The sequence below is a fragment of the Python bivittatus genome, unplaced genomic scaffold, assembly GCF_059951505.1.
Source record: "Python bivittatus isolate LINGU-HERP-01145 unplaced genomic scaffold, Pbiv_v1 ctg000840_np1212, whole genome shotgun sequence".
NCBI lineage: Eukaryota > Metazoa > Chordata > Lepidosauria > Squamata > Pythonidae > Python > Python bivittatus.
This window is the reverse complement of record NW_028277113.1, coordinates 24,669,538-24,692,905: the sequence shown is the minus strand read 5'-3', so window position 1 is coordinate 24,692,905 and position 23,368 is coordinate 24,669,538. Positions and strand designations below refer to the sequence as shown.

Genomic DNA, 23,368 nt, shown 5'->3' with positions numbered 1-23,368 from the left:
ATAAATGGCTTTGCAAATTTGCAAGGAGACATCAGCTCAGTTTCTTGACTTTCTTTCTTTCCACCAAAGATGAGCCATATACAGATGCTTATTCCTGGATAGAAGGGCCTCTAGAAATAGGAAATCCCTTTTAATATACTTGAGATGCACAGATGATTACTTTGATGACTTGTATTAGTGATGTGAAAACTGGGAAATAGGCTAGTTGTTATGTGGGACTGTTCACAGACAAGATGTTGTTTGCTTGGATACACTGAGTTTCTTACTGGAAAGAATGAGCTCCATGATACCCTCCTGGCAACACTAGTTAAGCCATATAAAGCTCTCACTTGGTATCATGGTGTAGAAACTGGGCAAATGGATTCTTAAAATCGCGTTCGATACCTGAGTTTGTTAAAACAAACAAACAAACATTGTGATAGTCAGAGAGGAAGACAAATTCTGGGATTGTCCCTCTGATTATCATTAAACAGTGTTGTTACCAGAACGGCTCTTTCTATAATATACCCATGATGTGATTTGCTATCAATGAAAGTGTGTGTGGCTACCCCACTTGAGTGTGCTAGAGGGCTGCAGTTTGTCCTTTAACCTTGCTTTCCTGATGATGAATAAAAGGGCACACAGTAGCAGTATACAAAAGTGACATTTTTTTATTTCTAACTTCACTTGTCGTCTTTCTTGTAATTTGATACGTTTGCACTGCTGTGTTTAATGATCCCTTTCCTAGCTATGATGAATTGAAATAGCTCATACCAAACTGGCCTATTACTCTCCATTAGTTCTTCTTTACTGGTAAGTTAAATACATCCTCTTTTTCTCAGTTGATGTTGTCTTCTGGATAATGGAGGTGCTTTGGATTCAGTTTACTACCTTCATTTTAAAAAAACTCAACATCAACTATTACTATTAGCTTGCAACAACTGGTCTTTTGCTTCCTTTACCAGACAGATGCCCCTTTTTTCTTTTTTTTGAAAAAAACTGTATAAGTATTTTTGTGCTCTCCTTTGTATTCTACATTTCAGTAGGCCTAGAACTACCCTAGTGCCTAGTTGAATAAATTTCAAAACTGAACACTTAAGACTGTGGATAGGTGGATGAAAGTGGAACAGAAAGGAAAAGGTGGAAAGGACAAACTTTTTCAAATAAACTATCCAGATCATCCAACTGTCTTCTTTTTCTTTAGTGAAATATGTGAGCACATATATGTACAGTATATGTGCAAATACTGTTACACGCATATATACAACCCATCTACAAACTAGAAGAGTCTGGCTACATTATACCAAAGGCTTAAATCATCTGGGAGATGTCTGTTAGAGGTTTACAAGCAGAATAATAGACCTCTTTTTTGGCGACTGCTCTTTGGAGATGCTTCTGATGGTAGAGAGAGATGAGATTATATATAAACAGAAATATATAGATATATTCTATTTACTGAACTAATTCATGATTTGATATATTGGTGTTAAATTTTTGAGAGATATTTCAGAATGAGAAAATATTCAAGATATATTATTTAGTAGCCTTGAGAAGACGCTTTCCTCTAGGGCAGACCATAAAGGTCCCAGTGTATCAATCATTAGTTTATTTGGAAATAATGCTATTGTATTTGGTTAGGTCTTTTATGCACCGTGTAGAAGAGTGGAAAAGAATGTGCCATTCACACTACAGAGAATACAGGAATTCTGCCAGGTTCCCCCAGTATGCTTTCCAGTCATGCTGCCATATACCAATCTGGAAGTAGCATGTCAACTATGTCCCCATTTTAACTTTGCATTTGATAGTATCAAGATAAATCTGATGCTGAGAAATTACTCCCACAACATCATGCTACTGCAACAGAGGCAATAAGAACATAGAAATGCTGAAGGAACATTCAACATTGTGGCATTGGAGCTTCCACACATTTTGTGGACTATCTCTTATTTTCTTGCAGCTTCCAGTTGGAGCAGATGTTGTGGTCACTTGGAGAAGGGGGATTGTTTTTTTCCTAGTCCTGTATATGGAGGCAGCTCTGTCACTTGAAATATTCCATTAGATTTCTCATAGAAGTCTATGTGGTAGGTATATGAACACTGCTCTAGTGTGATCTGAATTTCATTTCATCTGCATTCTTATTCTATTGAAAAGTAGGGGCAAACATAGTTTCTCATTTTGGATATAATGATTAACTGTTTATTCATTCATTCATTGATTCCAGTTTTGAGGCCACCCGACTCCACAGCAACTCTGGGCAATTCACAGTTAAAAAAAATAAAATAAAACAACATACATCAAAGAAAAAGAATGCAGCTGACCAGAAAACAGAACCCAAAACCAAATGGGCTCAACCACCATCCTAACCCAAGGCTTGGGAGAACAACCAGGTCTTTAACAATTTGCAGAAACTAAAAGAGATGGGAACAGTACAGATATCTTGGAGGATATCATCCCACAAGACAAGACCCATCTCCAAGAGTTTCTTGGGTCCTGCAAGATGACTCTGCTTAATTGATGGGACCTGGAATGTGCCCACTGTAGCTGACTTTACTGGATAGGCAGAAACATATGGAGAACATAGGTGGTCCCTCAAGTAGTCAGGCCCTATGCCATGAAGGGCTTTATAAGTAACGAGCTATGTAAACCCTGGTCTGTAGCTGGTTTTCTATGGCTGTATTTAGACAAGTAGAGCCATGATTGTTTGAAGTAGTGGAATTAAAATAGGCTGTGGAGTGGGAAAGGAATTTCTATGAGAGAGCAGGTTGTTACAGGTTGGTGGTGTGAATCTGTGTTCAAGACTAAAGTTATAATTACTAAAGCTTTATTTCAGTTGTAGATATGAAACGTTATTTTCCTTGGCCTGAGATGTATTCTGCTGATCTTTATCTCTATTATGAAACATATTTAGACTGTACTATCTGCAGACTGAGAGCACTGTATGGCTGTTAATTTTGTCTTAACAGCATGATCTGAAATATATTCAACATGGAAGCAAGTCTTATTGAGTTCAGTAAGTCATGCTTTCCACAAAGTATGCTTAGCATTTCAGCTAAAGTTTTTTGTTGTATTTCCATGAGTCTTTTCAGTAGTTATTCTGTAATAGGGTGGGTTTTTTTTAATAAAAAAAATAAGTGTTACAGGACAAGTACTATCAGTACTTGGTTTGGAGTGGAAATTTTATAACTGAGTTATAAATTCTAGAAACAATTTGGTTTGTAATAGGAAAACTATAAGGGGTAGTAGAAGGGATATAATAATACATGTGCAGCTCTTCCCTTTCATTTGTGAATAGACCATTTAAATTAGATTAAGGATGTAAATTCTGTTGTTTCATTTGTTTAATATTTCATGTCAAATTTTACAGATAAAAATTACATTTAGCAATAAATATGAAAAAGAATTTATGCAACTTGTTCTGGGTTGATATCCCATTCCTCCTTAGCTGTAAAGAAAATTCATTATTACATCTTTGGTTGTAATAGTGGCTTCATTACACTGATAATAAAACAACTTTTAAAAAAATGACACAAGATGCATAGGATCTCATATATCTGCTTTTAGTGGTACTGAATTTGGTGTTGGCTGTTTTTCCTGAATCTGCCCTTCTCATGATTTATTTGACCTCAACTGAACATGTGAAACTTACTGTAGACCTTTAAATGTTTATAGTGTTTAACATTTTAGAAATATGTGAAACAATTAATAAAAGTATATGTTTATGGGTAGGCATAATCAGTGCAAAATTAGCCTGTGATGCATGAAATACTGGATTCCTGTAATTCACTGTTTGTAGAGTTAGAGCCAGCCTTGCAAATAGGAATATAGTCCTCCGCTCTCTGGAATGATTTCTCCCTCTACTTGTCATCTCTATCTAATCTGAAAAAGTCTTTGAACTACAACACTGGGTTGATGAGCAGCATTTCAGTTGTAGTCTCCTTGTGTAAAGTGGCCACCAGGTGTCATCAGAATACTTTTCTTATGCTGATGACTACTACTTTGTGTAGTTGCACTTTTTTAAAAAACTTTAGATTTACTATTAAGCATAGCTGTAGTGTGAAATATTTCATATTTTTCTTGAGGCTCTTATGATACTGCTCTTCCACTAAAATAACCAAAAAGTTTATGGCCAAGCCACCCCAGTTTGGAAGCAGTAATATTGCAATTACTGAGAGCCAGTTTGGTCTAGTGGTTAAAGCACCAGGCTAGAAAGATGGAGACTGTAAGTTCTAGTCCTGCCTTAGGCATGAAAGCTGGCTGGGTGACTTTGGGCCAGTCACTTTCTCTCAGCCCAACTCACCTCACAGGGTTGTTGTTGTGGGGAAAATAGGAGGAGGAAGGAGTATTAGGTATGTTCGCTGCCTTGAGTTATTTATAAAAAATAATAAAGGTGGGATAAAAAATGTAAAAAAAAAAATCAGTTGCTGAATGCCCCCTTTTTCAGAAACTCACCAACCTAAAAAATGTCTGCAAAAAGGAAGTCAAAGTTTTGAAAAGCTGACTTGAGTGCTCAAAAGGAGTGTCACTACTCAACTGAGGGCACCCTTAGCAGGAGACAGCAAGTTAAAACAGGTCCAGAACACATTAGGGTTCTCTCAAAACTGACTCCCCCCCTCCAAAAGCCATTTTGGGTCCATGAGAAATTTAAAGAATTTATGGTACCTTTATTTAGAAATATTTTTTAAAAATGTAATCAGTATCTGCTTTCTATTTCCTATTTTTTTTATTCTGTCATCATTCTTTCCATTTTAACTAATGTACTAGCACAACTATTTAGATTTTTGTTTTCTTGTCTGGTGAATGCTGAGTTAGTCATCAAGAAGGAGGGTTCTAGAATGAAGATAACAGTAATCTTTTAGCAACAAATGTGGAGCTTTTTCTAAGGGGAAACAACATGATCTCTAATCATTAGATAATCCTACACAATTTGACAATTTAGGACTGCATATATCATGTCATTTCTTATTTTAAGGCAGAGAGCAGTAGTACAGGAAAATATGGCAGATGTTTTCCTTGTTGTGTTGCTTTGTTCCTGGTGAAAAGGATAACTGTTTTCAAACTCCAACTTTTTGAGCTGCCAAAAAGAGGAGAACTGATCTTTGAGGCTGTAAATACGACTTGCTGCTTTCTGTATCATTGGACATTAATTGTAATGAAGGAGTTGTAGGCCATGTCTGTATTAATTAAAATCTAGAATACATTCTTTGCTATTGCTGAATATTGACACATGGATATATAATGTAGAACTAGCATATTTATTAAGACTACAAATAATCCAACAACTCATCAGCAAAACTTTGTTCTGGATCTACTTCTTGAAGCTCTGACATAGTTGTAGCTGCTTAAATGCTTCAGTGCCCTTTAGAGGTACCTTGACAGATGATTTGCACAGGCCTAGTATAGTGGAGGCACTCTGAACAAGTGTATTTTTGATATTGCTACTGCAATAAAATAGCATCCAAACTACTTAGAATTATATAGTTTGTACAAAAATATTCCAGAAGAAGACACAGGCAAAACCACTTCTATATTATTGCCAAGAAAACAACAGCAGCAACAACAACAAAATGGACATATTCATGAGTCCCAGAATCCCACAGCTAAGGTTGACTTGTGAGGAAAATTATTTTTATCTGTATGGATGCCATTTTAGGTTTTGATACTGGCTTCTTTAGTTGTATTTCATTATTTTGAGTAAATCATATCTTCTTAATGTGAAATTCAGTTTGAAGTCAGTTGCTTAGTTAATAAAACTTTTAATTCAGGAAATAATATTTTTTCTCCATTTTCTAGTTGCCCTTTAAATCAGTGCAGTGCTTTCTTAGAGCACTATGTCAAGCTATCAAAAACAAAGGTCACACCTTTTAGACTTGAATTCCCAAAATGGACATATTATTTACATTGCAGCCTTGATATGACTCCTATAGATTGGTTCCATTTAAAGTATATACAGTGGAACCTCGGGTTACGAATGCTTCTGTTCACAAACTTTTCGGGTGACGACCAGCTCCGGATGCAAAATTTTGCTTCGGTTTGCGAACTCCGCCTCGGGTTACGAACAGGATCTCCAGCCATTTTCCCTCCCGTGACCCGTTCCGCGGCCATTTTCCTGCCTGTGACACGTGGTCCGTGGCCATTTTCCACCCCTGACACGTGGTCCATTGCCATTTTTCTGTCCCTGACACGTGGTCCGTGGCCATTTTTCCGCCCCTGACATGTGGTCCGTGGCCATTTTCTGCCCCTGACACATGGTCCGTGGCCATTTTTCCGCCTCTGGCACGTGATCCGCGGCCATTTTTACGCCCCTGACACGTGATCCGCGGCCATTTTCCACCCCTGACACGTGGTCGTAGGGAGGGGGACTCTCCCTCCAAGCAATAGTCGCCTCCCTGTCCTCCACGCCAGAATGGATTAACGGTAATTACATTGAACCTTATGGGAAAATTTGCTTCGGGTTACGACCAATTCGGGTCGCGACCAGAGTCACGGAACGAATTAAGTTCATAAACCGAGGTCCACTGTAATCCTATTCAGAAGTGCTGGAATCAGCTAATGTCTATCTGTATTGTTGTAAGTTGTTACAAAGATTCTGTTTTCAGAGACACTAAAAATTATTTCTGTTTTCCATGATATTTTACTGATGTATGTTGTCTTGTTTCTTCATAATGGCTGTGCCATACTTGTTAACAAAACAAAACCCTAACAATTTTTAATTTAGATGTCAAAATAGTGTTCTGGGTTAGAAAAATTTACCAAAATCAATAGCTGAACGTGTCCTTGAACATTTTGAAAATAATAGCATATATCCAGCAAGTTATGAATTGGATTGTAATAAAACATGATTGTTTTTTATGTACACTGAAGCTAATTTACTCTTTCTGTTTTTTTCTTTTTAGAAATTCCTAGAACAGATGTGCTAATTCATTTTACTGGAATTGTGCTCTACGTTATCTTCATTAAGGATGAATGTTGAAAAAAATCAGAATTATGAATGTGATGAAAACATAGAAAATGACTTACTACAAGACACTGCTAAAAATGTTTTAGCAGGAAAAACTCCTAATGAATCTTTTTCTAACTCAAAAATGCTTTTGATTAAAGATCAGAAAAATCCATTGGAAAAAACTGAAGAGAATGGCTTAGCGAAACGGCCATTATCCCAAACAGCTGATCGTGAACTTAGTGAAACAAATATAGTTGAAAATGAACCTATCTCAAAAAAATTAAAGCTGGCTGTTACAAAACCTGCAAAAGAGAAAGAAGGAGACCCATCTGATGCTACCACGTGTGAATATTCTGTTGATGGGACAAATAATGCAATAGAAAAAGTGGCTGTAAATACCTCTCCAAGTAGATGCTCATTTATAACAAATTCTTCATGCATGCGGCATGAATTTGTGCCTGAAGATGATAATACTGTACAGATAACACATACGGAAAATGAACATTCTCAAGAGAATGAAATACTACTTCCAGAATGCAGACCGTCTATCTTAGATGATTCAACTAGCATTAATTATACAACAAGTAGTGTTAAGAATGTTTCAAAATGCAAGACCCGTAAGGAGATTTTTTCCTCCGCTCTTGATCTAGAAAAGCATGTTCAGGAAAACCACCTTAAGCAATCAAAAGAAAACGTGAGCTTGCCTTGTACTTCTAAATCAGAACATACTTCATCTTTGCAAACACACATCAAGGAGGCTTCTGGCCAACTTACATATTTTTGTGATCTCTGTGGTTATCAGACTTTTAAGGAAGCTCTTCTACAGGCTCATTTTCTTGGCAAGACACACCTCCGACGGCAAAATCTTGCTGCCCGGGGTGGATTTGTAAAGATGGTAACAAAAAAATCCTTTTGTAAGAAACAGCAGTATCCAATCAAAGAAAAGAATGTAGGAATGAAATTGGCACTTAATAAACCAAAAATAAGGGATGAGATTTCAGATCATTTAAGAATTTCAGGCAATAAGGTAGAGAACTTGAAAGAAAACTGCCAACTTCTAGTTGAAATGATACCATCTACTGAAACAACAGAAAATATTACTAAGGAAGGGGCCTTTTTCTGGAAAGTGGATGGAAATGGTGAAATCCTACCTGAAAAATCAGACGTATCAGAGTCTTCAGAATGCAATCCGTGTGTATTGAAACCTGCCAAAAGTAGTGAAGTCACAGTTTGCAACTTAAAGTCCACAGGGGTATTTCGTAGTTTCCACCAAAAAAGAAAAATCCTATCACGAAGAATAACTTTCAGGCAAAGTAATTCTTTCAGAATAAATCAACAGATTAAAAGAAGATATAATCTTTTAGGCATTGGTAAAAAAAGTAAGCTTGATTCTAACACAAAGCATAGCGTTCAAGGGGAGTTGCATCAGAGTGATTTATCACAGGCCAAAGCTTTACAAACTGAAGGTGATGGTAAGCATTTCGATGCAGATATCCCAGAAATAGCGGCAGATGAAAAAAATACATCTTCTATTATCCTGGAGCATGAGAATACTTCAGAGAAAGATCTTGATGAGCAGAGGACACTAGATCCTTGTAACCATGGTGGATCTACTTTGTCAAATAAAGAAGATCTGAAATTGGATGCTGATAAAACTCATGGTGAATTTAAACTCCATTGTCAAATATGTGGGTATTCCTCAGACAGAAAGGACTTGGAATGTCATTGTCAAAAAACTAATAATCATATAGACAACTGCAAGATAAATTGCCCTCAGTGTTCATTTCTTGCCCCAAATGACATAAGCCTTGGGAAACACATGTGTGATGAGCATGGCATGGCCTTCTCCTGTTCTGCTTGCTGCATGTATTTTCTAACTGAAGAAGAAGTAGCAGCTCATAATGCAACTGAGCATCATACTGATTTACTGTCGCAAGGAGATACCATTCAGTCACTTAAAAGTGATTTGGCTCTGCAAGCAACATCTTGCCCTTCAGCGGAACTTCCAAAGGCTGTAGAATTGAAAACCCAGCAGGAAGGCCCCAAGCTCTCAATGGTAATTCCTGGTAGTGAGTTCAAGGAGTCTGTTTTGAGCAGAAGTCAGTTTCAGTGTAAAAAATGTTTTTATAAAACAAGGTCTTCTTCTGTGCTTACAAGACACATAAAACTTCGACATGCTCAGGAATATCATTTCCTTTGTAAAGCATGTAACCTTTATTCATTAAGCAAAGAAGGAATGGAAAAACACATAAAGCGAAGTAAACACCTTGAAAATGCCAGAAAAAATAATATTGGTTTACGATTTGAGGAATGTATTGAAAAGATATGTGTAGGTGGAACAGATGGTAAAAAAGGAACAGAAACTCCTGTTTGTGGAAGTTTAAAGACAGTATCAGAAAATGAGAACATATGTGCACCCTTCTCTTCTCTAGAGAAGGTATCAATAAATAAAGAGCTGTACACATCAAGTGAAACAATTAAAGATAGTGAGTTGATTCTTGGCAGTGTGCAAAAGAAAGGTAGACCTAAAGGGACAATTTCTCGGACATGTCCTCATTGTGGTTTATTGGCTTCTAGTGTAACAAACTTGACTGTTCACATTCGCCGAAAGCATAGCCATCAGTACAGCTATTTATGCAAAGTATGTAATTACTATACTGTAACTAAAGGTGATATGGAACGTCATTGTGCTACAAAGAAGCATAAAGGCCGCCTGGAAGCCAATGGGGAGAAAAATGTTGAGTTTATTGTTTGTCCAGAAGAAGACAATATTGAAGCCAAGTTCAAGAAAATAAACAATCCATTAAGCCTTTCAAATGAATGTGTAGATTCTAATGATCAGTCCTCAGAGACAGACCAAGCTATTTTGGAAAGCAAGGGAGATGAACAGGATAACGCCATCCAGTTAAAAGTCAAAAATATAATTCACCTTCCCAAAATAGATAGAGATAGAAACTTTTCTGAAACACAACATACAATTGCAGAATCAAGTAACATTAGCCAAGATAAAAATGTATTGGTTCAGACAAGACTAGCAACTGCAAATGATAATAAGTGTGCTCATTGTAACTTCATTGCACATTCTTTTTCTTCCCTGGAAGTACATATAAAACGCAAGCACACTAAAGAATTTGAATACTATTGCATGGCCTGTGACTATTATGCAGTTACTCGCCGAGAGATGATTAGGCATGCAGCAACAGAAAAGCATAAAATTAAAAGACAATCATATATATGTGCTTCCTCTGGAGAGGAGACAGATGTAGCAAATATTGCCAAAGAAACTGCTATTGTGTCTGAAGAAGAGCAGCAAACTACAGGAGATCCTCAGATTACATTGGATGAAACAAAGTACAAAAATAATATTGAAGAGGAAAGCCCAGACAATCAGGTCACGGATAAAGTAAATAAGTCACCTACTTATTTGGCATTAGAAGATAGTGTTGCTTCAAAAGTGTCTAAGGAAGATTACATACTTGAGGCTGTAGATGCTGAAACTGAAGATGGAACTGATCAAGGCAGAGAAAATACAAGTGGTGAAGAAACTGATCAGAATGTAGGTCTTAAATTCAGTGAGATGGTTGAACTTAAGGAAACGATTGATTGTGTTCTGCATCAAAATGTAGATAACCAAGAAATATCAAAATCAAATATTCATCTGACAACAGAACCTGGAAATGAAAACACAGCTCTTGATGAAAGTTCTCCAAACTCAGATTTAATGAAAAATGAGAACAAATTGGAAGAAGACTCTGAAAAAAGTTACAAAATTTCAGAAGTAGCTGCTGAAGAAGTGAAAACAGATGAAACCCATTTGTCTATAGTTTCAGACACTGGTAGTGCACTAGAGCAGCAAAGCATCAGTGAAAATACTGAAAGCTTTAAAGACATCCATATTTTACAGCAACAGAAAAACATTCAGCAATGTCCTACAGAAGAAGAGGGTACCTTGACAGATGCACAGCAGGAAACAGGAGTATCTTTGAATAATATTTGGGGTTCAGATAGTTCAGTAGCTGAAGGCATGGGCAAAAATGATATAAGTTTGGATGTTTTAAACAATGTTGATGGCAAAATAGTAGATGGAACAGGAATGCAAAACTGTGGTCAGTTTGATTCTTCGATAGTGAAATTAAACCATGAAGATGGTTGTGAACTAGTTGATCACCCAGTTGATGGCCAAAACCTGAGTAGGCAAAAAAATTATGACAGAGCTATAAAAGTGGATTGCCCACAGAATGATGGAAAAAAGAAGAAAGTAGAAGGACATCCTGTGAAGGAAACTCCACGAATTCGTTGTGATGACTGTGGCTTTTTAGCAGATGGTTTGAGTGGACTAAATGTTCACATAGCCATGAAGCATCCATCAAAGGAGAAGCATTTCCATTGCTTACTGTGTGGAAAATCGTTTTACACTGAAAGCAGCCTTCATCAGCACCTGGCTAGTGCTGGCCATATGAGAAATGAACAAGCAAGTGTTGAAGAACTGCCAGAAGGGGGTGCCACCTTTAAATGTGTGAAATGCACAGAGCCTTTTGATTCTGAACAAAATTTATTCCTTCACATAAAAGAACAACATGAAGAACTGCTCCGGGAAGTCAATAAATATATTGTTGAAGATACTGAACAAATTGTCCGAGAGCGAGAAGAAAATAAAGGCAATATTTGCAAATATTGTGGGAAGATATGCAGAAGCAGTAATTCAATGGCCTTCCTAGCTCATATCCGTACCCATACAGGTATGTATTGACCAGTTGTACAGCTAGTGCTTTGTGACTGAAATTGAATTAAGATCTTATGTCTCCTCTGCTTTCTTCCTCTTCCCCTTTTGAAACTTGTAAATCAATCCTTCTTATACTCTAGACTATCCTGATAATATATGAATTCCATGTTCAGTGCTTAAAGATTGAGATGTTAGGCTTTAGGAGTATTCTTTAGAAGCCAAAGAATAGGAAGATTAATTTTCTTAAAAGTTCTCAATAGCTATCTCTTTTGTTAATATGCATTTTAAAGATTATATCCCCAGATAAACCTATAATTCATTAATTTGATTGTAGCTCATTAAGTGAACAATTGGAGGTTTCAGAGGATATTTTTCTTTGCAGTAATGGATCTGTTCTGCTTGTATAATGTAGAATTGCTTGGTAACTTTTTCATGCATGTATGTATAGTATATGTGGCACTGATCAGGAGCTTCATTTCCCTTTTTCCTTCCTCCTTTTCCACCAAAGATTGGGAGAAAGACTGCCAAGGTGTTTATAGTATGTTTTAAGAAATGAGCAAGCTACCTGGCAAGAGAAATTGATGAAATGAGACATTCAGCAAAGTCCATGTATGGACAGAAGATGTACAAATGCAATTGCATAATTAAATCTACCCAAACAGATACACTAAATGTTTCCTTTATCTATGCAAACATATAACAACAAATTGTAGCTTTATTGACACTGCTATTGAACAACTGACATCTAGCCTGTTTCCATATTGGTATGGCTCTATCTGGTCTTCCACTGATGGGGTTTGTATAAACCCAAAACTCTGAGATTATTTATTTGATGGATAAAGATTTTGAGCTGAAGGGGAGGATTGGAGTTTAAGGGAGCACAAATAAAGTGAAACAGTGGTGGGCGACTGGGGTCTGTATGTATTGATCACCAAGAAACTTGTGGATGGTTCATTTCTGAGGCCTTTGTATCTGGCAGTGATCACCAAGAGAGCCAGTGGTGTGGTAGTCACAAGCACCAGGCTAGAAACCGGGATACCGTGAGTTCTAGTCCCACCTTAAGCATGGAGTCAGCTGGGTGACCTTGGGCCAGTCACTCTCTCTCAGCCCTAGGAAGGAGGCAGTGGCAAACCATTTCTGAAAATGTTGTTGAGAAAACTTCCAGGATTTGTCTGGGCAGTTGCTAGGAGTCAACACTGACTTGCAGGCACAAAAAAAAAAAAAAAAAAAAAAAAATCATGCCAGATTGGGAAACATTAGGGCAAAGCACAAGGGAAATACCCCAGAAAGTTAGCTTCCTGGCTTTTTTCCCTCCCTTTCTTTTCTTTCTGCTTTTCTTGTTAACTTGGAAATCTTTTTCCATTTGCACCAAGGTTGATCTTCCAAAAATGAATCCATGTCATCATCTCTTATTCAAGTCCCTATACAGTACTAGTATGTTTGAGAAAAGTGGGTGTTTATAGGAGACATTCCACAAGACTTGGATCTGCCTCTGAAAATTTCTCCAGTTCAGTTCAGGCATCTTTTCTATTTACTTTTTGCTTTTTAGGTTAGCCCTGTCATAATGCTGTGACTAAATTAACTTAAATATACCTCTAATTTTTGACCCTAGTTTGTTCTAACTAAACTAGTAAAGCCTTTGAAGCATTTGTGGGAGTAGTTGGAAGATGTAGGAATAATTAAATGCTGCTTCTCCTAATAAATATTCACTGTATTTACAAACATGGTTTGTTTAATCAGTTTAATGGACAAACTACAATTGGATGGTTTCAGCACACAGAAGAAAGTAAAAGCTGTAGAATTCCACCATATGGCTGATTTTACACAGTATACTAAGCTAAACCCAAGAAACACATTATGCTTTAGCATTGTCTGTCAGTCTAGCAAGTATGGAATGCTCCTGATCAGTTCCAGCCAGCTGCCTTCTTTTTAAGGTACTTCCATTCCCTTTCTTCCTATTCAAATCAATCTTTATTGCAGTTGTTAAGCAATACAATTCTTGTTCTCCCCTCTCCCCTGGCAATGCTCAGTATTCTATGGCCAGCTGATCAGTCTTTATTGGGTTGGATTGGTTCTCTTTTCTTACCTCCTCCATAGGAATTTTCCCCACAGACATTATACATATTTGGAATATTTTCCCTACAGGCATGGCAGTGATTTCATTTTGTTACTTAAGTCTCCCGTTTTGGGCACAGTCTTGTTGGGAAGCACTGCCCAAAGATCAGTAGTAGACCACTGCACACTTCAAAAGAAGTGTTTCAGATTACATGTGAGCGCAGCACCTCTCTGCTGCTCACTCAAATAGCCCCTTTTTTTCATCCTTCTGTGTCAACCTGGAAAAAGTATGATTGTTTAAGGAGGTGATTTCTTTAAACTTAATGCAACTCCTAAAGCAGCTATACTTTTTGTTCAGCCACACATGCAGAACCCTAAAAAAAGAAGACCTGCTTAAATGAATAGCAGAGAGGTGCTTGTTCAGGATCTAAAGCAGTTCTGAATAATTTTTGAAGCATGCACAGCTCTAATAGGTAGTTTAATTCTGCATAGTTAGGATTATAGCTTTTTATTTACTTTTTAACTGGGCTAAAATAACTTCCCCAGATAGTGAGCAGTTGCTAGGTTGGTAGAATACCAACCAAATGATGGTCTTAGGTAGGTTTCATGCCTTTTGGATATGGAATCCACCAGTGACATTTAGTGATTGAATGATGAATATTTGTTATGTTTTGTTACTTGTGAAGTATGTTGACTTTAAGATACAAGTGCATATGATTATCATGATATTTGCAGTTGGCCATCATTTTAGAAAGCATTGTTAATGGTAATGCAGTACCTGTGAAATTTGGACCAGATAATTTAGACCCTGTGTGGTGCCACATTTTCTATTCTCTTTTTATGTTTTATATTAAGTGGAAAAATTTAAAACAACACTTTTGCCGAAAATGCATAAGCTGCAGTTCTAAATTTATGTAAAAATTCACTGCTATGTTTCTATAAACCTGCCATACATTCTTTATTTTAAATAGACAGCTTTTCTAAATCACTGAGCTCTGCTTAGACAAGTGGTGTCTCTCTGGTTAAATTTATGAGTGGATTTGAATAATAAATTCACATTTCAATGAACATATTTTCATTAAAACTGTAAGGTTTATTTTACTGTACTTTTAAATAATGGGTTATTATAGAAGCTCTGGTTTAAATTCATGCAGTAGTTGAAACTTGGTGCAGTTTCTAGAAAGAAAATGGAAAGATAAGAGATGCAGGATGTTGCAAAAATATTAATATTCTTGGTGCAGTCCTGAAATGGTTCCCTTCCTCCAAGAAGACAAAGCAGTGGCTGGGCAATATGCTTAAGATTCAGGTGAGGTGCATTGTCATCAGGAGTCTTTAACTAAAATATTCTTACAAACTCTGTGTTGGAATTCCGGCTGTTTTGAAAGTCTGCTGCTCTACTTTGTGCATAGGAAACAGTTTCAGGAAATAGTTTGATTTTGCAACTGTTGGATTTTTAGGAAGCACCAACTTGTTCACATGTTTTTATGAGCCCTTAATATGCCCTCTTAAGGCAGATAAAATGGAATAAAACTACAGGGAAGATGCTAATGGAGGTCTCTTTAGAATTCTTTATGCAACTGTCTGGTCAAGACATGTTGCTTATAATTGATGTGTCCATTACTTGAATTCTCTTGTAATTATAGTCAATAAGTCTTGTAAATGTGTTAAAGCTCACTAAAAGCATACAAATTCAAGAACAGAGTAAGGCTAATAATTTAAAATAATCAATGTAGGCATTTCAGCACTTAATTTCCCTTGTGTGTTGATAGCTGATCATTCTTAATCCATTAAGATTTATTTAGTCGTTTACAATGCAAAATAGGTTTGCACTGGTCACTTGTGCCATTTGAAAATGTCCACCAGGTTAAGTGCAGAATGTAGTCCATTAGTCTTCCTTGACTATATGTATTAATTGCATTTAAAATCAAGTTAATGTGGATGTGAAAGTGAGGTAACTATCAATATATGACAAAGCAACCCTACTTACATAAGTTACATCATTGATTGTAACATTTAGTAAAAGTTAGCTCAGTTTTTAATGTCTTGTGTATGTCTTATCACCGTGTATTTTTACTGTGCTTTGCAGTAGATGTGAGTGTACCACAAAATAGGTTTTTAGGGTGCTGAGCATACAACAAATGAGATCTGCTATTTCACTTTGCAAGTTATTTTTGGACTGAAGAAGGAAGAGTTGCAGAAGAGGTTTTAATCTATTCTGTACTCTCATTGTACCTTAAAATGAATGGCTTTTCTGATAATGTTGCTTATGTACATTAAATAGTAGTCCTGATATTTTTATTAATAGTTAACGGGAAAAGGTTCTTACTCTTCCAATTCCTATGTTTTGTTTTTCATTTTTTAATTCACTGAATATTTTATGCAATGTTTCTTCTACACACTGAACTCAGTTCTATAAAGAAATCTGTTTTGGTCACTAAAATTGAGAGACCACAGGAGAATGTTAGAATATATGTACCAGCATGGATTAAAATACCAGCATCAGATTTTGAACTCATCTGTGTAAGTATAGTACTAGATAACAAAGAAGTCCATTACTCATTAGACAAGTGAAAATGAGAAAATGTAGAGAAAAGCAAAATAACTATTACAGGTGGAAGACTTTTAAACTTCCAATTCAAACAGGTCATATGTGTCTAATTAACAATTGAATTCTGAAAATGCAGTCATGAATCCCTGTGTCTTCTTTGTTTACTTTATTCTCTGGAGTCACAAATAGATTATGCCTGTTCTGTGAAGAAATATTAATGTGGTGAAGATTCATCTCTTTAAGCCGTATGTTTGGCATTCAGTTGTTTAAAGTAATTGTACAAAATTATTTGGGGCCAAGAAACATCTCGTGATAAAGACTTATGAATAATTACTCATTTCAGCATCCTAACCACATTTTTAAACTCTTAATTTCCCCCAGAATATGGCCGCTTTGTAGTTTTACTGCACATGGGGATTGGAAAAAAAAATAAAAACTCCTTCATTACAAGGAATCTAATTGACGAATTTGGGATGCCAGGCTACAGGTGGCATTCGGAATGAGCGTTTATTCAAAAAGTCTAGTATGGTTCTAGTGGAGATTTTATTGCTACTGTATCCATAAACACAAACTGAAACAATTAAGAACTGAGTGAAGAAAATGATTACTGGCATGCCTTTTACTTTCGTTCACAGCAGCCTTCATAGAAGAAGAGCCATTTCCCCCCTCCTTTTATGTAGGAGCAATTTCTTCTGTTAAGCTCTGTGGTTTGGGATTCAGTTCCTAAGACGCTGTAAATGTGAGGACTGGATCTGGCAAGGCCAGAAGCAAACAACCTGAGATGAGACTGGCCTGCTACAATAAAAAGGAATTGGGAACAACTACCCCTCCTTACCATAAGAATGAGGCTCCCAACCTGTTGCTGCTCAGGCAGGAGAAAGGTGTGAGAATTGAACCTGGGTTCTACTTTAAATAAGGCTTGCACATGGCCATTGCTGGATTTCTTTCTTAATGGCTTTTGTAGTTCTTGCCATATGCATACTTATCAAAGAGTTGCCTCCTTGAATCACTGCTGGGAGACTTCTAGTATAGGCCAAGAAAATCCTGACAACAATGCCCTGTTGGGCTTTTCTCTCCACTTAATTGCATGTAATCATGTAGGAAAGATACACGTAGTTGGCCAATCCTATTCCATATATAGATAGGAAGATCTCATTATATCTGGATAGCTGGATGAAAGTGGTTCCCATGTTATTGAGATGATGTGATTAAACACACTTCTGGTTTAATTTTGGAACACTTTTTTCCTGTCTCTGCTTTTTTTTCCTGGCTGAAGTCATGGTACCACTTTACTAAAAAGAGGAAAGAAATCACATGCACAAAAAAGGCAAAATAATTTGTATGTTGTGTATATGTATTACTCTCTTTGTGTGTATCATTATTATCACCCCAAATCAGTTCACTGCAAGATGAAGTCCTTTTCAGTGAAAATTATAGACCGTAATCTAGCATGCTGGTCCAATGTGGGTTGGTAAGTAGATGTTTTTCGACTTCCCAGTCTTGGGCTGAGAGAGAGTGATGGCCCCAGAGTCGTCCAGTCGGCTTCCATGCCTAATGGGGGACTATAACCTGGGTCTTGCCACTCTGAATTCATCACTTTCATCACTACACCACACTGGCTTCTCTCTCTCTCTCTGTATATATATATGCACATGCACACATACAAATAATTACTATAATTTAAATTCAAATTATATACTTTATCATAGTGTGCCTGGTCAATTTACTGTCCAAGTATCTTTAGTAGACAGTAAAAGAATGCTTGTTTATGGATTCTTTTAAATAAATTTCAAGCAGAAAGCTCTGCAGATAGAGGACATCACAATTAGAGGATTATCCTTTGACAGAACTTCAAACTTTGTATAGGAGGATCTATGGCCACTTCGGCTGTCTTGAAACAGTGGTTCCTTCCATCAAAATGAGAGAATCCCATGGCATTATTTTCTTCATGGAGGTCTGGATTAATCTCTTTTATATATTTTGATAATTGTCTGAGCATGCATTTTATTATGAATGTCAAGTGCATCCCAAGATTCTGTGCTAATACATTTCTTTTTGTTGTTATTATTTGCATCATGTTATAAGGCAAGAATGCAAAATGTGGAGCCCAGGGCCACATGCCAACTGCCAAAATCTAATCAGAGTGGATGGAGCCATGTGTGTGTTTGTGTGTGTGTGTGCCTCCCAGTTTTGGTTTGGGGGGTGTTAAAAAGCAAAATGAGGACTTTAATCCTTCATATCCTTGAAACAGCACTCCTCCCTGCTTAGTGGATCTAGACTTTGCCCATTTTGGAGTGGATCCTTTGATATGCCAGGCAAAATTTGATGCAGCCTTAAAGGTTTTCAGAGATGCATATTCTTATTGTAAGGGAAAAACAGAGTGAAGTAGCTTGTAACTTTTCAAGGATTCAGATTTTACTGATTATTAATGAGAAGTGCCATTAAGATGCAAGTTAACCACTTACATGTAGAACTCACTTAGCAAATGTTAATTATTTGCTTTATGCTATTGAAGCTGGAGTTATCTAAGTCTCGCACTGAGGTCTTACAGATAAGCCAAAATGTAAGGAGAATACCAAGACAAAAGTGATGGTAGGGAGAAAGTGGCATGGAAAATATGGACTATCATGGATTTACTAAGGCTTAGTGCAAGCACTTGGTTTTGCTTATGGACTAGAAAGAAGTGTTGAAGTGAATGGTATTGATCCAATGAGGATGCAATAAGAAGGAATGTTATCTAGGAGATAAGAGAGAAGGATTTTAAGTTGATTTAAGAGGTGAGAAAGAATGGGAGTAGAGTACAGCAAGGAACAGATAATAATAATGTAAATGATCAACCACAGATGAGTTTTCACTATAGATGTTGGAATACAAGGTTGCATTTTGGAAATTTTGAATATGAATAATGGCAAAGATCTGTACTGTAGGACTATTTACACAATGCAATGTTTGTGTTTCCTGTAAGCATTTGGTCCCTGGGATATTATATATGCATGCTGAAGGTCCTGTTACTTTTAGCAGTGGTTTGTCATATAACATGCTGGGCTTTTATCTGAACTGAAAAATGAATCCATTTTGCTTTTTTGGAAGGATTTCCATTAATATTCTGACTGTTCAATATATAAAAAAACAGATCAGCCCTACACCTTGAAGGTCAATAACTAAAGTTAATAACTAAGGTGTACAATATATGCTTACTTTAGGTACTATAGCATTGATGTCAGATCCATAAGTTCTCTGTTGTCCACATTTATGCCCAACTTCTTGGCTTTTGGGAAAGCAATGGCGAACTGAACATGGCTTCACTTTTAGCGGAGTCAACAACCCCGGCAGAATGAGGAGCCAACTAATGGATCACACGTCGAAATTCCTCCCCAGACAAAGGGGAGGACTTGGGATCACCCAGAGGGCTCCTTACAGAGACTCCCTGTGATGACACTGTAAAACAGTGGTCTCTGGTGGATTTTAGAGCTCTGGGAGCTGGGAGAGTCAGCTTGCCCAAGCTGTGGTTCAGAGCCTTCAAAGAGTCACTGGGTTCATCCACTTCCTTTCTTAATCACTTCTGAAAATGGCTTGTAAATTGCTTTTTGGATACTAAGAACCTTCAGAAAGAAAAGTTTTATTTCACTGGGTGATTTTCCTTCAATCCTCAATGAAATAAATTTCATGTAAGTTTAAGAATTTAAAGAATTTTTTTTAAAAAATTGGAAATAAGCAGCAAAAGGGTGACTGGAATGTTGATTTTAGAAAGTTATAAACGGATTAAGGAGCTAGATTGACTGGAAATAAGATTTTGAAATGAACTGTAAGAATCCTTCCTGTCATTTGTTTAAAATCCTATTAAGAATATATGAAGATCTTGAAGTTAATTGTAAGAAATCTTTCCATGGGAAAATGGTGTGGATTAGAGAAAAACATGATAGAAGGAGACCTTGAAGGCTACTAGAATCAACCAGAAAGAACTAAAGATTACAATTAAAAAAGACCCACTAATACAGAATAGAGAAAAGTATATTAACTTTGGAAGATTTCAGGGATATTTGGCAACAATGTACCTAGAACTTTCTCTTAAGATTGTCTGATTCTATAAAAATGAGTTTTAAAGAGGAGATAGAAGAGGATACAACTGAGGATCAGGCTGTTTTGGATATGAATTTAAAAATGATAGAATACAAGAATGATGTTGATAAAGATGCTACACAGGACTTACAAATGAAACCGGCTGATGTTTTAATAGCTAAAAGGGACATACAAATTATAAATCAGAGTGACTTCGATGTGCAGATTTCAATGCAGAAGAGTGATTTGGACAACTTATTTTGGACTTACAAAACAGATATGTTACACTTCTGAAGGAGTTTCTGAGAAAAGATAAAGAGAGAAAAGAACCCAGCTTTTGGCACATTACTTAAAAGGAATAACCATCAAGGCTTTCAAAACCAAAAAGAAGGATTATAAAATCAGTTTGTTCGATCAAGGTTAAACTGTATGATATTTTTTTCTTCTAGTATTTTTTTATTGGATTTTTCTTGACCAGGACTGAATGGCGAGGCCTTAAAGATTTCTATTAGAAAAGATATGGGGAGAAGAGATTTTTTTGTTGCATGGCTAGAAATAGTGATGAGTTATGATGTTAAAATTGAAAGAAAGTGTTATGTTTGTGAAGGAATTTCTGAGAGGAGATGAGATAATGATAAAAAGTTAATTTGTAGGATATTATGTGAAGGGATTAAAGATTAAGATTTTCTGGTAGCTCTTAATGGATTTTTTTTTATTAAGTTTGAACAATGAGTTTTTATAGGTTTGCTTATAGATATAAGATAAAATATGGGAAAAAGATTTTTTGTTGTATTTTTAGAGAAAATGATAAGTTACTGTGTAAAGGAAGGAAAATGAAATGAAATTGATTTACTTGTTTAATGTTATATATATTATTTCTGGTAACTCTTAATGGACTTTTTCTGATTAAGATTGAATGATGAGGTTTTATTATTTATTAATAGATAAAAGATGAGATATGGGGTAAAGAGAACTTTGGTTGAAATATTAGAGAACGTGATAAGTTACTGAAATTGTTTGTACTTGTCTTGATGAAGGGGAAAGCCATTTCTTTATATATTTTTTCTTCATACATTTTTTTCTTTTTCCTCCCCCCTTTTTTCTTTTTTTTCTCTTTGCACTTTTTATTCTTTCTTTTTTTCTTTTTATATTTTTCTTAGTTTGTATTAGTTTTTTATCTCTGTATTTTTAAACTTTAATAAAAATTATTATTAAAAAAAATGCCCAACTTCTTGGCACTTTAGCCTACCAGTTGAATGGAAAAATGATACTGTACCTGGAATACATGTACCTGAACAGAAAAAAGAGAAAGGGTGGTAGAAAAGCATCTAGGAAGCACTGAGGGATTGTATGGGAGCAACCTCACCAGCTTATTTTCTGGTAAGTGAGTGTTTGCTGTCTAGCTATATTCATAAATGTTGAATCTAGTGTTCTGAGAGCCCATACGCACATGCACACACACGCACGCACACACATACTTTTTACATGGCTTAGGCCCTGGTTACTTGAGGGACTCCCTGTCTCCTATAGTATCTACCTGACCAGTTCGATCTGGCAGGGTTGGCGTGCTCCGGGTCCCATCTGTTAAACAATGCCATCTGTCTGGACCCCAGAAGTGCACCTTCTCTGTAGCAGTGCCTGTCCTCTGGAACGAGGTTCCCCCGGGGCCCTCGCCCTATTGATATTTTGAGGAGCCTTAAAGACCTGGCTCTTAGCCCAGGCCTTTGATACCCCTTTCTTCCTTTTATTTCCCCTCTAGATTTGTTTTCTTTGCTATCGTTCTTTTGTCTGTTGTGCTGTTTTTGTGTTTTTTGTATTGTTCTTTGTTTTTAAATATTTTTAACAATTGTAAATCGCCCAGAATTTCCTGGAGTTGGGCTGCATATATTATTATTATTGTTGGTTACACAGTCAGCCAGATGTTTAGACTGGATTTGGCATTTTTATCCACCTATCGAGTCCTTCTCAAAGACTTGGGATAGGCAGATGTTGTTGTTTGATGGTGTTAAAGGTATTGTCGCAGGATGTAAGCTGTTCCAAGTAAAGCTGCCTTTTGCAATTCAGTGATGGTGATTTTGTCAATGCCGATGGTGTTCAAGTGGTACTCCAGATGTTTTGGGATTGTGACTTAACAATTGTTGATAAGAAAGACAAAAACGTCTGGATAGTGAACATTGCAGTACCTGAGACAGCAGAATAGAAAAAAAAGAACTGGAGAAAATCACACGATGATGATGATGATGATGATGATGATGATGATGATGATGATGATGATGATAGAACAGATAGGACAAAACTTTGGCTCTAAGCAGCCAACAATCTCTCGACTTGAAAAGGCAGGGGATGCAGACTGAGGATTTGAGCCTTAGGAGTGACATGCCAAGTTTCCTGTGTGCTGCTAGATAGAAAACATCTTAATATTAATAGCTCTCTAATTCTTGCAGTCAAATTACTTAACAAAGTTGCTTGTGTATTGTTGGGAATGTGGAACTAAGAGAGCAAGTTTTTTAATCATGCATAGTACAAAGGCTTGACAGAATGCACAGTGGCCTTCTTGTGAACAGAAAAGTTCCCCTGCATCGCAGTCTTTTTATGAACAGGCATGATATGCTTTCAATATTCCATATGTGTCTGTTAGCCCCAAAGTGCTGTCTACTCCTGTGTAATTAGAGAAATAAGCCAAGGAATATGGGATTAAATCTGCAAGATATCTTTATGAAACAAAATGAATTTATGCATTACTACTCATGATTTTAGCATTATATAGCCTAATTAGTCTAACTGGTAAGTTAAACCATTACATTGTATTTAATATGGGAGTAGAGACTTAAATTATTTTGTTTTCACTGGCATCTGCATAGGATGTACTGATGTTACAAAATGCCTGCAAATTAATGGTTAAGTCAATTTTATCATAATAATTTAAATAAATTTGATGTTCTGGTGTGATTGATTCAATGGGATCCCCTGCTCACTGCAGGCTCAACTTGCTTTTGACATTTAAACATATAAAGCTGACTAGATATAACTGTTCAGGTGCTAAATATATTTTACATCTATTTTG

The 23,368-nt window shown here is 36.5% G+C and overlaps 1 protein-coding gene across 1 annotated transcript in view; it reads left to right on the top strand.

Moving 5' to 3' along the window:
- The window catches only part of ZNF407 (zinc finger protein 407), a 388,214-nt gene that overhangs the window by 14,113 nt on the left and 350,733 nt on the right, over positions 1-23,368 (top strand). Inside the window, exon 2 of the mRNA XM_088130851.1 lies at positions 6,873-11,658. Within this exon, the coding sequence (XP_087986977.1) occupies positions 6,939-11,658 (4,720 nt within the window). The 5' untranslated portion in view covers positions 6,873-6,938. The remainder of the gene's footprint in view (positions 1-6,872; positions 11,659-23,368) is intronic.